We start from the raw sequence: 12,631 nt of genomic DNA, 5'->3' as shown, positions 1-12,631 counted from the left end.
GCGGAGCCTGGGGATGGGTGGAGCCTCTGGGCGGAGCCGGCGTAGGGGTGGAACCTGGGTGAGGGTCAGCCTGTGGGCGGAGCCAGGGGAGGGTCTGTGTGTAAATTGGGGAAATGTGAATGTGAAAAGGTGAACAATATTGCCTCCAGGAGAGGGACACTGTGTTGAAGGAGTTTCTGAGCGTTCGGTGGGGACCAGTTTCAGTGAACAGAATGGACACAGCAACAAGGATCAGCAGTCAGCTCTTTTATTGCTTTATTCAGGCAGAAACGGCAGAAAGGTTACAGGTCACACACACAGCCTCACAGAACAGCAACTCTCCAATGCAGACAGTGAATGGAGAGTCAGTACAGGGGCCCTATCAGACTTATCAGGTGTCAGCTGTATCTCAGTGGGTCACACTCTCATCTCTGAGTCAGAAGGTCATGGGTTCAAGACCCATTCCAGAGATATAAAAGCTGGCACTCCAGTGTTGTACTGACGGAGCGCCGCACTGTCGGAGGGGCAGTATTGAAGTTGCGCTGTACTGTCGGAGGGGCAGTACTGAGGGGCTGCCTTTGGATGAGACGTCAAACCGAGGCATCGTCTGCCCTCTCAGGTGATCACATCACCCTGTACAGGAATCGGATGAAAGGAGTGGGGCAGTCAGTGGGATGGGCCTGGGACTATGCCATCAGTCTGTACCCGATGTCCTGGGCACAGTGTTGTTCAGACACTTTCCCCACTCACTGGTTCCCTTTCACTGACCACTGCCCCCGTGCCCGTGATTTCTCCACCAATGATGTTTTACTGATAGTCCATCTACTGTTTGTTCTCGGATGTGTTGCACAAACCCTTAAAGGCAGCCTCATTGTGTAAAATCATTGCTGAAAGCAGGTTTGTCCGCAGCTGTGCCCAGGATCAGAAGCTGGCAGTAATGGGGATTGGTTGCAGAAGCTGGAAGCAGAGAGTGAGTATTCCCCAACAAGCGGCGGTTTCAATTTGGGCCAATCTGGAAAACAAAATCACAGGACATATGTTCAGTCCGTATTCCCACGTCCAATATTGGAATCAATCCACTCAGATCATTTGATGTTGAATGTTTTATGGGATTGGACTGTGACATATATCGACCCAACCAATGGGAACAGTAGAGAATTTCTCCTCTTCTGAGTAGTTGATTTGGATGACAATGGTGTTCCCAATCAACAAAAAATCCAATTAACAAGAGTGTCGGAGAGGCAGTACTGAGGAAGTGCCGTGCTGTCGGAGGGGCAGTACTGAGGAAGTGCCGTGCTGTCGGAGGGGCAGTAATGAGGGTGTGCCGCACTGTCAGAGAGGAAGTACTGAGGGAGCGCTGCCCTGTCGGAGGGGCAGTAATGAGGGAGTGCTGCACTGACGGAGGGGCAGTACTGAGGGAGCGCTGCACTGTCGGAGGGGCAGTACTGAGAGAGTGCTGCACTGTCAGAGGGTCAGTACTGAGGGAGCGCTGCACTGACGGAGGGGCAGTACTGAGGGAGTGCTGCACTGTCGGAGGGGCAGTACTGAGTGAGTGCTGCACTGTCGGAGAGGCAGTACTGAGGGAGCGCTGCACTGTCGGAGGGGCAGTACTGAGGGAGCGCTGCACTGTCGAAGGGGCAGTACTGAGGGAGCGCTGCACTGTCGGAGGGGCAGTACTGAGGGAGCGCTGCACTGACGGAGGGGCAGTACTGAGGGAGTGCTGCACTGTCGGAGGGGCAGTACTGAGGGAGCGCTGCACTGTTGGAGAGGCAGTACTGAGGGAGTGACGCACTGTCGGAGGGGCAGTACTGAGGGAGTGCTGCACTGTTGGAGAGGCAGTACTGAGGGAGTGACGCACTGACGGAGAGGCAGTACTGAGGGAGCGCTGCACTGTCGGAGGGGCAGTACTGAGGGAGCGCTGCACTGTCGGAGAGGCAGTACTGAGGGGAAATATCAAAATACAAATTACAAATGAAACCAAAGGGGTAAAAAAGCAAATGAATGAAATCAGATTACCCAGCAACACTCCCGTTTACCGCAGCTCCTAATAACCACTGGCATTCAGCCCTTTCTCTTTGACAGACATACAGTGTAACCTTTGACAACCCAGGCTACATCGCTCCGAGATCTCCATCTTGCTCTTGTGCATTCGTGCCTTCCGCTGCCTGGGTCCTAAACTCCAGAATTCCCTCCCTAACACTCTCCGCCTCGTTGCCACTCTCTACTCCTCAAGACCGACCGCTTTGAGCAAGTTTATTGTCGCCTCTCCGACTATCTCCTTACGTGGCTCGGTGTCAAATGTCGGTCAATAATCGCGCCTGTGAAGCTCCTCGGGACCTTGTGCCACGTTTAAGGGGCTATATAAATGCAAGTTGTTGCTGTTATAGGAAAGCAGGCAAAGCTTCACAAAGGCTGACACGGTCCCAGAGAATGATGGCAGCTGAGAAACTGGCCTCAAGTTGAGGAGGTGAGGGTCAGCGTGAGCTGGGCCAACCCCCATTGTCCACAACTCCCACTTTCTGCACAAGCTCACACTCTCCATAATCCCCGCCTGTCCACAGAGCATGCAGAAAGCAAGCGCAGGCAGCGGAAGGAACGTGCGGCAAACCAGTCCCTCCCACCCCTTCCCTCAACCACTGTCTGTCCCACCTGTGACAGAGACTGTAATTCCCGTATTGGACTGTTCAGCCACCTGAGAACTCACTTTTAGAGTGGAAGCAAGTCTTCCTCGGTTTCGAGGGACTGCCTATCTTGACTTTCCACAATCCCCGCCTGGACATGGGGTGAGGGAGGAGGGGGGAACTGAGGGTGGAGGAGAGGGTGCGGGGGAGGAGAGGGTGAGGGGAGGGAGGGTGTGAGGGGGAGGAGGGGTAGAGGGAGGAGAGGGGGAGGGGAGAGAGGGGATGAGTGGGAGGAGGGGGTGAGGGAGAGGAGGGGTGAGGGAGAGGAGGGGGTGAGGGGGAGGAGTGGGTGAGGGAGAGGAAGGGTGAGGGGAGGAGGGGGTGAGGGGGAGGAGGGGGTGAGGGGAGGAGGGGGTGAGGGGGAGGAGTGCGCAAGGGGGACGAGAGGGTGAGGGGGAGGAGAGGGGGAATAGGGGGAGAGGGGGAGGAGGGGTGAGGGTGGAGTGGATGGAGGGGGAGAGTGGGGAGGGGTGAGGGTGGAGTTTCATGTTGCCCTCTCTCCCCCTCCCCCTTTCTCTCTCCCCCTCCCCTTTCTCTCTCCCCCTCCCCTTTCTCTCTCCCCCTCCCCTTTCTCTCTCACCCTCTCCCTTTCTCTCTCCCCCTCCCCTTTCTCTCTCCCACTCCCCTTTCTCTCTCCCCCTCCCCCTTTCTCTCTCCCCCTCCCCCTTTCTCTCTCCCCCTCCCCCTTTCTCTCTCCCCCTCCCCCTTTCTCTCTCCCCCTCCCCTTTCTCTCTCCCCCTCCCCTTTCTCTCTCACCCTCCCCCTTTCTCTCTCCCCCTCCCCTTTCTCTCTCCCACTCCTCTTTCTCTCTCCCACTCCCCTTTCTCTCTCCCCCTCCCCTTTCTCTCTCCCCCTCCCCCATTACCCTCCCTGTTGATGTGCCTTTCAAACCCCTGGAAGGGCGTGATATATTTTAAATCTGAAATTGTCAATCGAACTAGCTGAATGGACTTCAATGGGTAACACTAAATGGCGAATGCGAGCTGCTAAACGCAGGCGTTGGGGATATGTTGCCCAACTTAAAAGAGCTGCTAATGAGGGGCCTGGATAGATGGATAGGAAGGACCTATTTCTCTTGGCAGATGGGTCAACAACCGGGGGCATAGAGTTAAAGTAATTGGTAGGAGGGTTAGAGGGGATTTGAGGGGAAATTTCTTCCCCCAGAGGGTGGTGGGGTCTGGAACTCACTGCCTGAAAGGGTGTTAGAGGCAGAAACCCTCACCACATTTAAAAAGTACTTGGATGTGCACCTGAAGTGCTGTAACTTACAGGGCTACGGACCAAGAGCTGGAAAGTGGGATGAGGCTGGGTAGCTCTAGGTCGGCCGGCACGGACACGATGGGCCGAATGGCCTCCTTCCGTGCTGTAAATTTCCATTGTACTATGATACTGTGATACTGTTGTCACGGGCACTTATTTCGGCCTGGTGTCCCTTTGGGTTGTTTTCACACATATTTACGAAAGGATATACTTGCTTTGGAGGCAGTTCAGAGAAGGTTCACTCGGTTGATTCCAGGGATGAGAGGGTTGACTTATGAGGAAAGGTTGAGTAGGTTGGGCCTCTACTCATTGGAATTCAGAAGAATGAGAGGTGATCTTATTGAAATGTATAAGATTATGAGGGGTCTTGACAAGGTGGATGCAGAGAGGATGTTTCCACTGATGGGGGAGACTAGAACTAGGGGACATGATCTTCGAATAAGGGGCCGTCCATTTAAAACTGAGATGAGGAGAAATTTCTTCTCTCAGAGGGTTGTAAATCTGTGGAATTTTCTGCCTCAGAGAGCTGTGGAAGCTGGGACATTGAATAAATTTAAGACAGAAATAGACAGTTTCTTAACCGACAAGGGAATAAGGGGTTATGGGGAGCGGGCAGGGAAGTGGAGCTGAGTCCATGATCGGATCAGCCATGATCGTATTAAATGGTGGAGCAGGCTCGAGGGGCCGTATGGCCTACTCCTGCTCCTATTTCCTATGTTGTTATGGTCAGTAAACACAAGGAAAGAGCAGCGAGCAGGGTCTCGGAATGGGGTGGGAACTGGGATGTGTGCCTCCAGAAACAAGCTGGTCATTCCCGCCACCCCCACGAATGCTGACTTCAATAAATATTGGAGTGGTGTCCGGTCTCCCCATTACACCACAGCCAATGTTGGGTGTCCTCAGCCCAGGTCCTACACTACTGGAGTAAGCCGGAGGCTGGGTATTCTGCCGCGAGTTTCTCACCTCCTGACTCCCCAAAACCTTTCCACCATCTACAAGGCACAAGGAGTGTGATGGAATACTCTCCACTTGCCTGAATGAGTGCAGCTCCAACAACATTCAAGAAGCTCGACACCATCCAAAGCAGCCTGCTTGATTGGCCCTCCATCCACCACCTTCAACATTCACTCCCTCCACCATCTTAACTCTGTGTACCATCTACAAGATGCACTGCAGCAACTCGCTAAAGCTTCTTCAGCAGCAACTCCCAAACCCGCGACCTCTACCCCCTAGAAGGACAAGGGCAGCAGGCTCATGGAAACACCACCACCTCCAAGTTCCCCTCCAACTCACACACCATCCTGACTTGGAAATATATAGAAACATGGAAATTTACAGCGCAGAAGGACGCCATTTTGGCCCATGGTGCCCGCGCCAGCCGACAAAGAACCGCACGTCATTCTGTCAGCAGCCCGAAAGGTTACGTATAAACCTACGAACAATGACGGAAAGGTAAAGAGCACCCAGCCCAACCAGTCCGCCCCTCATAACTGTGACACCCCTTATACTGAAACATTCTACACTCCACCCCAACCGGGGCCATGTGATCTCCTGGGAGAGGTAAAAACCAGATGAAAACCCAGGCCAATTGTGGGAAAAAAATCTGGGAAAATTCCTCTCCGACCCATCCGACGACATATTGACCAGTCCTTCATCGTCGCTGGGTCAAAATCCTGGAACTCCCTCCCTAACAGCACTGTGGGAGTACCTTCACCACACGGACTGCAGCAGTTCAAGCAAATGGCTCACCACCACCCTCTCAAGGGCGAACAGAGGCGGCTGAGAGGAGACCTGATTGAGGTGTACAAAATATTGAGGGGCCTGGACGTAGTGGAAAGTAAGGGTCTATTTCCATTGGTGGAGGGGTCTATTACGAGGGGGCATAGTTTTAAGGTGGTTGGAGGAAGGTTTAGAGGCGATTTGAGGGGAGGCTTCTTTACGCAGAGGGTTGTGGGGATCTGGAACTCGCTGCCTGGAAGAGTGGTGGATGCAGAAACCGTCACCACTTTTAAGAGATGGTTGGATGAGCATTTAAAGTGCAGTAACCTGCAGGGATACGGACCTAGAGCTGGTAATTGGGATTAGACTGGATGACCTTTTGTTGGACGGAGCAGATATAATGGTAAATACTGCAGGGAATAGAATACGGCCAGGGTGATCTCCTGGACTAGTGTCGATCGCCTAGATGTGTCGGAGAGGAATTTTCCCAGATTTTTTTCTCCCTAAACTGGTCTGTGGTTTTATCTGGCTTTTGCCTCTCCCAGGAGATCCCATGGATCCGGTTGGGGTGGAGTGTAGAATGTTTCAGTGTAAGGGGTGTCACAGTTGTGTGAGGCGGACTGGTTGGGCTGGGTGCTCTTTATCTTTCCGCCATTGTTCGTAGGTTTATATGTAACATAGAAACATAGAAACATAGAGAATAGGTGCAGGATTAGGCCATTCGGCCCTTCGAGCCTGCACCGCCATTCAATAAGATCATGACTGATCATTCCCTCAGCACCCTTTTCCTGCTTTCTCTCCATACCCCTTGATTCCTTTAGCCGTAAGGGCCATATCTAACTCCCTCTTGAATATATCCAATGAACTGGCATCAACAACTCTCTGCGGCAGGGAATTCCACAGGTTCACCACTCTCTGGGTGAGGAAGTTTCTCCTCATCTCGGTCCTAAATGGCCTACCCCTTATCCTTAGACTATGTCTCCTGGTTCTGGACTTCCCCAACATCGGGAACATTCTTCCCGCATCTAACCTGTCCAGTCCCGTCAGAATCTTATACGTTTCTATGAGATCCCCTCTCATCCTTCTAAACTCCAATGTATAAAGGCCCAGTTGATCCAGTCTCGCCTCATATGACAATCCTGCCATCCCGGGAATCAGTCTGGTGAACCTTCGCTGCACTCCCTCAATAGCAAGAATGTCCTTCCTCAGACTAGGAGACCAAAATTGAATACAATATTCCAGTTGAGGCCTCACTAAGACCATGTACAACTGCAGTAAGACCTCCCTGCTCCTGTATTCAAATCCATTAAACTTTATAAATCCATTGTAGCAGTGACCTTCAAGACTGCTGACTGAGGGCCGTGCGGCTCTTTGTCGGCCGGCACGGACATGATGGGCCGAAATGGCCTCCTTCTGAGCTGTAAATTTCTATGTTTCTATAAATAACAATATTTCCAGGGAGCTCGTTGGTGGGCGATTGAGTGTGGCGGTGGTGAGAATGAAGAATACGCAAGCCGGAACAGAGGACTGATACTCACCAGAGGGAAATGGAACGGCTGAACCAGTTAGGGGGCAGGACCTCCAAACACCTCCACCTCGCACAAGGTCAGAGATCTCCGTCGCGTCGGCAGGATGATGTTGACAAAACGGCCTATCAGGCCGACTGATGCACAGGAAAACGCCGTAGGCTGTCCCCGGGAAATGGCTGTGATATTAGCGCAGCTGTAAGGGACAGAGTGAGAAGATGGGGGTGTTAGACCAAACTCGAATACATTGTACAGATTGCCGTGCTCACAGGACATTGTACCTTACAGCGGGGGGTCACCAATTCGTCTATGACTGGTCGCTGCATATTACAACAACAGCTTGCATTCATAGTGCACCTTTAAAGTGACAAAACATTCCAAGACACTTCACAGGAGCGTCATCGAACAAGATTTGACACCATGTCATGTGAAAGAGATATTGGCACAGGATTGGGGAAGCGCAGATATCTGGGAATTTTATGGGTCGGAGATAGAGTGTGTTGAGGCCATGGAGCGATTTGAAAACAAGGAAAAAAATTTACAAATCGACGTGTTGCCAGACCGAGAGCCAATGTAGATCGGCGAGCACAAGATGGGTGAGCGGGACTTGGTGCGAGTCAGGACACGGGGCAGCGAGCACAGGGGGTGATGGGTGAGCGGGACTTGGTGCGAGTCAGGACACGGGGCAGTGAGCACAAGATGGGTGAGCGGGACTTGGTGCGAGTCAGGACACGGGGCAGCGAGCACAGGGGGTGATGGGTGAGCGGGACTTGGTGCGAGTCAGGACACGGGGCAGCGAGCAAAGGGGTGATGGGTGAGCGGGACTCGGTGCGAGTCAGGACACGGGGCAGCGAGCACAGGGGGTGATGGGTGAGCGGGACTTGGTGCGAGTCAGGACACGGGGCAGCGAGCACAGGGGGTGATGGGTGAGCGGGACTTGGTGCGAGTCAGGACACGGGGCAGCGAGCACAGGGGGTGATGGGTGAGCGGGACTTGGTGCGAGTTAGGACACGGGGCAGCGAGCACAGGGGGTGATGGGTGAGCGGGACTTGGTGCGAGTTAGGACACGGGGCAGCGAGCACAGGGGGTGATGGGTGAGCGGGACTCGGTGTGAGTCAGGACACGGGGCAGCGAGCACAGGGGGTGATGGGTGAGCGGGACTTGGTGCGAGTCAGGACACGGGGCAGCGAGCACAGGGGGTGATGGGTGAGCGGGACTTGGCGCGAGTCAGGACACGGGGCAGTGAGCACAGGGGGTGATGGGTGAGCGGGACTTGGTGCGAGTCAGGACACGGGGCAGCGAGCACAAGATGGGTGAGCGGGACTCGGTGCGAGTCAGGACACGGGGCAGCGAGCACAGGGGGTGATGGGTGAGCGGGACTTGGTGCGAGTTAGGACACAGGGCAGTGAGCACAGGGGTAATGGGTGAGCGGGACTCGATGCGAGTTAGGACACGGGGCACAGGGGGTGATGGGTGAGCGGGACTCAGTGCTAGTTAGGACACAGGGCAGTGAGCACAGGGGGTGATGGGTGAGCGGGACTTGGTGCGAGTTAGGACACGGGGCACAGCGGGAGATTGGTGAATGGGACTCAGTGCGAGATAGGACACAGGGCACAGGGGGTGATGGGTGAATGGGACTCGGTGCGAGTTAGGACACAGGGCATTGAGCACAGGGGGTGATGGGTGAGCGGGACTCAGTGCTAGTTAGGACACAGGGCAGTGAGCACAGGGGGTGATGGGTGAACGGGACTCGGTGCAAGTTAGGACACAGGGCAGTGAGCACAGCGGGTGATGGGTGAGCGGGACTCGGTGCAAGTTAGGACACGGGGCACAGGGGGGAATAGGTGAACGGGACAGTGCGAATTAGGACACGGGGCACAGGGGGGAATGGGTGAGTGGGACTCGGTGCGAGTTAGGACACGGGACAGTGGAGTGTTGGACTCTCTCAAGTTGATGAAGAGTGGAAGGTGGGAGGGCAGGCTGGAGAGCAGTGGAATAGACGACTCTGGAGGTAACAAAGGCAGGGATGAGGGTTTCATAGAAACATAGAAACATAGAAAATAGGTGCAGGAGTAGGCCATCCGGCCCTTCGAGCCTGCACCACCATTCAATACGATCATTGCTGATCATTCCTTCAGTACCCCGTTCCTGCTTTCTCTCCATACCCCATGATCCCTTTAGCCACAAGGGCCATATCTAACTCCCTCTTGAATATATCCAATGAACTGGCATCAACAACTCTCTGCGGCAGGGAATTCCATAGGTTAACAACTCTCTGAGTGAAGAAGTTTCTCCTCATCTCAGTCCGAAATGGCTTACCCCTTATCCTTAGACTGTGTCCCTTGGTTCTGGACTTCCCCAACATCGGGAACATTCTTCCTGCATCTAACCTGTCCAGTCCCGCCAGAATTTTATATGTTTCTATGAGAACCCCTCTCACCCTTCTAAACTCCAGTGAATACAGGCCCAGTTGATCCAGTCTCTCCTCATATGTCAGTCCTGCCATCCCAGGAATCAGTCTGGTGAATCTTCGCTGGACTCCTTCAATAGCAAGAAAGTCCTTCCTCAGATTAGGGGACCAAAACTGAACACAATATTCCAGGTGGGGCCTCACCAAGGCCCTGTACAACTACAGTAAGACCTCCCTGCTCCTATACTCAAATCCTCTCGCTATGAAGGCCAACATACCATTTGCCTTCTTCACTGCCTGCTGTACCTGCATGGCAACATTCAATGACTGATGAACCATGACACCCAGGTCTCGTTGCATCTCCCCCTTTCCTAATCTGCCGCCATTCAGATAATATTCTGCCTTCGTGTTTTTGCCCCCGAAGTGGATAACCTCATATTTATCCACATTATACTGCATCTGCCATGCATTTGCCCACTCACCTAACCTGTCCAAATCACCCTGCAGCCTCTTAGCATCCTCCTCACAGCTCACACCGCCACCCAGTTTAGTGTCATCTGCAAACTTGGAGATATTACACTCAATTCCATCATCCAAATTATTAATATATATTGTAAATAGCTGGGGTCACAGCACTGAGCCCTGCAGCACCCCACTAGTCACTGCCTGCCATTCTGAAAAGGACCCGTTTATCCCGGCTCTCTGCTTCCTGTCTGCCAACCAGTTCTCGATTCACGTCAGTATATTACCCCCAATACCATGTGCTTTGATTTTGCACACCAATCTCTTGTGTGGGACCTTGTCAAAAGCCTTTTGAAAGTCCAAATACACCACATCCACTGGTTCTCCCCTGTCCACTCTACTAGTTACATCCTCAAAAAATTCCAGAGGATTTGTCAAGCATGATTTCCCTTTCATAAATCCATGCTGACTTGGACCAATCCTATCACTGCTTTCCAAATGCGCTGCTATTTCATCCTTAATGATTGATTCCAACATTTTCCCCACTACTGAAGTCAGGCTAACCGGTCTATAATTACCCGTTTTCTCTCTCCTTCCTTATTTAAAAAGTGGTGTTACATTAGCAACCCTCCAGTCCATCGGAACTGATCCAGAGTCGATAGACTGTTGGAAAATTATTACCAATGCATCCACTTCCTTAAGTACTCTGGGATGTAGACTATCACGCCCTGGGGATTTATCGGCCTTCAATCCCGTCAATTTCCCTAACACAATTTCCCGCCTAATAAGGATATCCTTCAGTTCCTCCTTCTCACTAGACCTTTGGACGCCTAGTACATCCAGAAGGTTATTTGTGTCTTCCTTTGTGAAGACAGAACCAAAGTACTTGTTCAATTGGTCTGCCATTTCTTTGTTCCCCATTATAAATTCATCCGAATCAGACTGCAAGGGTCCTATGTTTGTCTTCACTAATCTTTTTCTCTTCAAATATCGAAAGAAGCTTTTGCAGTCAGTTTTTATGTTCCCGGCAAGCTTCCTCTCGTATTCTATTTTCCCCCTCCTAATTAAACTCTTTGTCCTCCTCTGCTGTATTCTAAATTTCTCCCACTCCTCTGGCTTGCAACTTTTTCTGGCTAATTTATATGCCTCTTCCTTGGATTTAACACAATCATAAATTTCCCTTGTTAGCCACGGTTGAGCCACCTTCCCCATTTTATTTTTACTCCAGACAGGGATGTACAATTGTTGAAGTTCGTCGATATGATCTTTAAAGGTTTGCCATTGCCTATCCACCATCAACCCTTTAAATATCCTTTGCCAGTCTATTCTAGCCAATTCGCACCTCATACCATCAAAGTTACCTTTCCTTAAGTTCAGGACCCTAGTTTCTGAATTAACTGTGTCACTCTCCATCTTAATAAAGAATTCTACCATATTATGGTCACTCTTCCCCAAGGGGCCTCGCACAACAAGATTGCTAATTAGTCCCTTCTCATTACACATCACACAGTCTAGGATGGCCAGCTCTCTGGTTGGTTCCTCGACATATTGGTCGAGAAAACCATCCCTAATACACTCCAGGAAATCCTCCTCCACCGCATTGCTACCAGTTTGGTTAGCCCAATCACTGTGTAGATTAACGTTGCCCATGATTACTACTGTACCTTTATTGCACAGATCCCTTATTTCTTGTTTGATGCTGTCGCCAACCTCACTACTACTGTTTGGTGGCCTGTACACAACTCCAACTAGCGTTTTCTGCCCCTTGGTATTCCGTAGCTCCACCCATACCGGTTCCACATCATCCAAGCTAATGTCCTTCCTTACTATTGCTTTAATTTCCTCTTTAACCAGCAATGCCACCCCGCCTCCTTTTCCTCTCTGTCTATCCTTCCTAAACGCTGAATACCCCTGGATGTTGAGTTCCCAGCCTTGGTCACCCTGGAGCCATGTCTCCGTGATGCCAATTACATCATATCCGTTAACTGCTTTCTGTGCAGTTAATTCGTCCACCTTATTCCGAATACTCCTCGCATTGAGGCACAGAGCTTCAGGCTTGTCTTTTTAACACACTTTGACCCTTTAGAATTGTGTTGTAAAGTGGCCCTTTTTGCTTTTTGCCTTGGGTTTCTCTGCCCTCCACTTTTACTCTTCTCCTTTCTATTTTTTGCTTCTGTCTCCATTTTATTCCCCTCTGTCTCCCTGCATAGGTTCCCATCCCCCTGCCAGCGGATTATGGGAATGGGGAGTGTGGGGGGATTGTGGCGGGTCATCTGTGGGGGAAGGGATTGTGGGGGGGCGGTCTGTGAGGGAGGAGATTGTGGGGGGGGGTGGAGTGTGGGGGGGATTGTGGGGGGGGGAGAGTGGGGGGGGAGTGTGGGGAGGGAGGAGTGTGGGGGAGAGTGTGAGGGAGGGAGGAGTGTGGGGGGGAGTGTGTGGGGCGAGTGTGTGGGGGAGTGTGGGGGGAGTGTGAGGAGGGAGGAGTGTGGGGGGGAGTGTGTGGGGCGAGTGTGTGGGGGAGTGTGGGGGAGAGTGTGAGGGAGGGAGGAGTGTGGGGGGGAGTGTGAGGGAGGGAGGAGTTTCGGGGGGAGTGT

The 12,631-nt window shown here is 52.3% G+C and overlaps 1 protein-coding gene across 1 annotated transcript in view; it reads right to left on the bottom strand.

Annotated features, from left to right (window-relative positions):
- Window positions 1–233: 233 nt before the first annotated feature.
- LOC139264045 (fucolectin-like) overlaps window positions 234–12,631 on the bottom strand; it is a 49,272-nt gene continuing 36,874 nt past the window's right edge. Inside the window, exons 4-5 of the mRNA XM_070880145.1 lie at window positions 7,178–7,361; window positions 234–991 (exon numbers count right to left, since the gene is read on the bottom strand). Of these exons, the coding sequence (XP_070736246.1) occupies window positions 7,205–7,361 (157 nt within the window). The 3' untranslated portion in view covers window positions 234–991; window positions 7,178–7,204. The remainder of the gene's footprint in view (window positions 992–7,177; window positions 7,362–12,631) is intronic.

Source organism: Pristiophorus japonicus, chromosome 5 (assembly GCF_044704955.1).
Source record: "Pristiophorus japonicus isolate sPriJap1 chromosome 5, sPriJap1.hap1, whole genome shotgun sequence".
Taxonomy (NCBI): domain Eukaryota; kingdom Metazoa; phylum Chordata; class Chondrichthyes; family Pristiophoridae; genus Pristiophorus; species Pristiophorus japonicus.
Note: the sequence above shows the minus strand (reverse complement) of the source record. Positions and strands in the feature narration are given on the sequence as shown.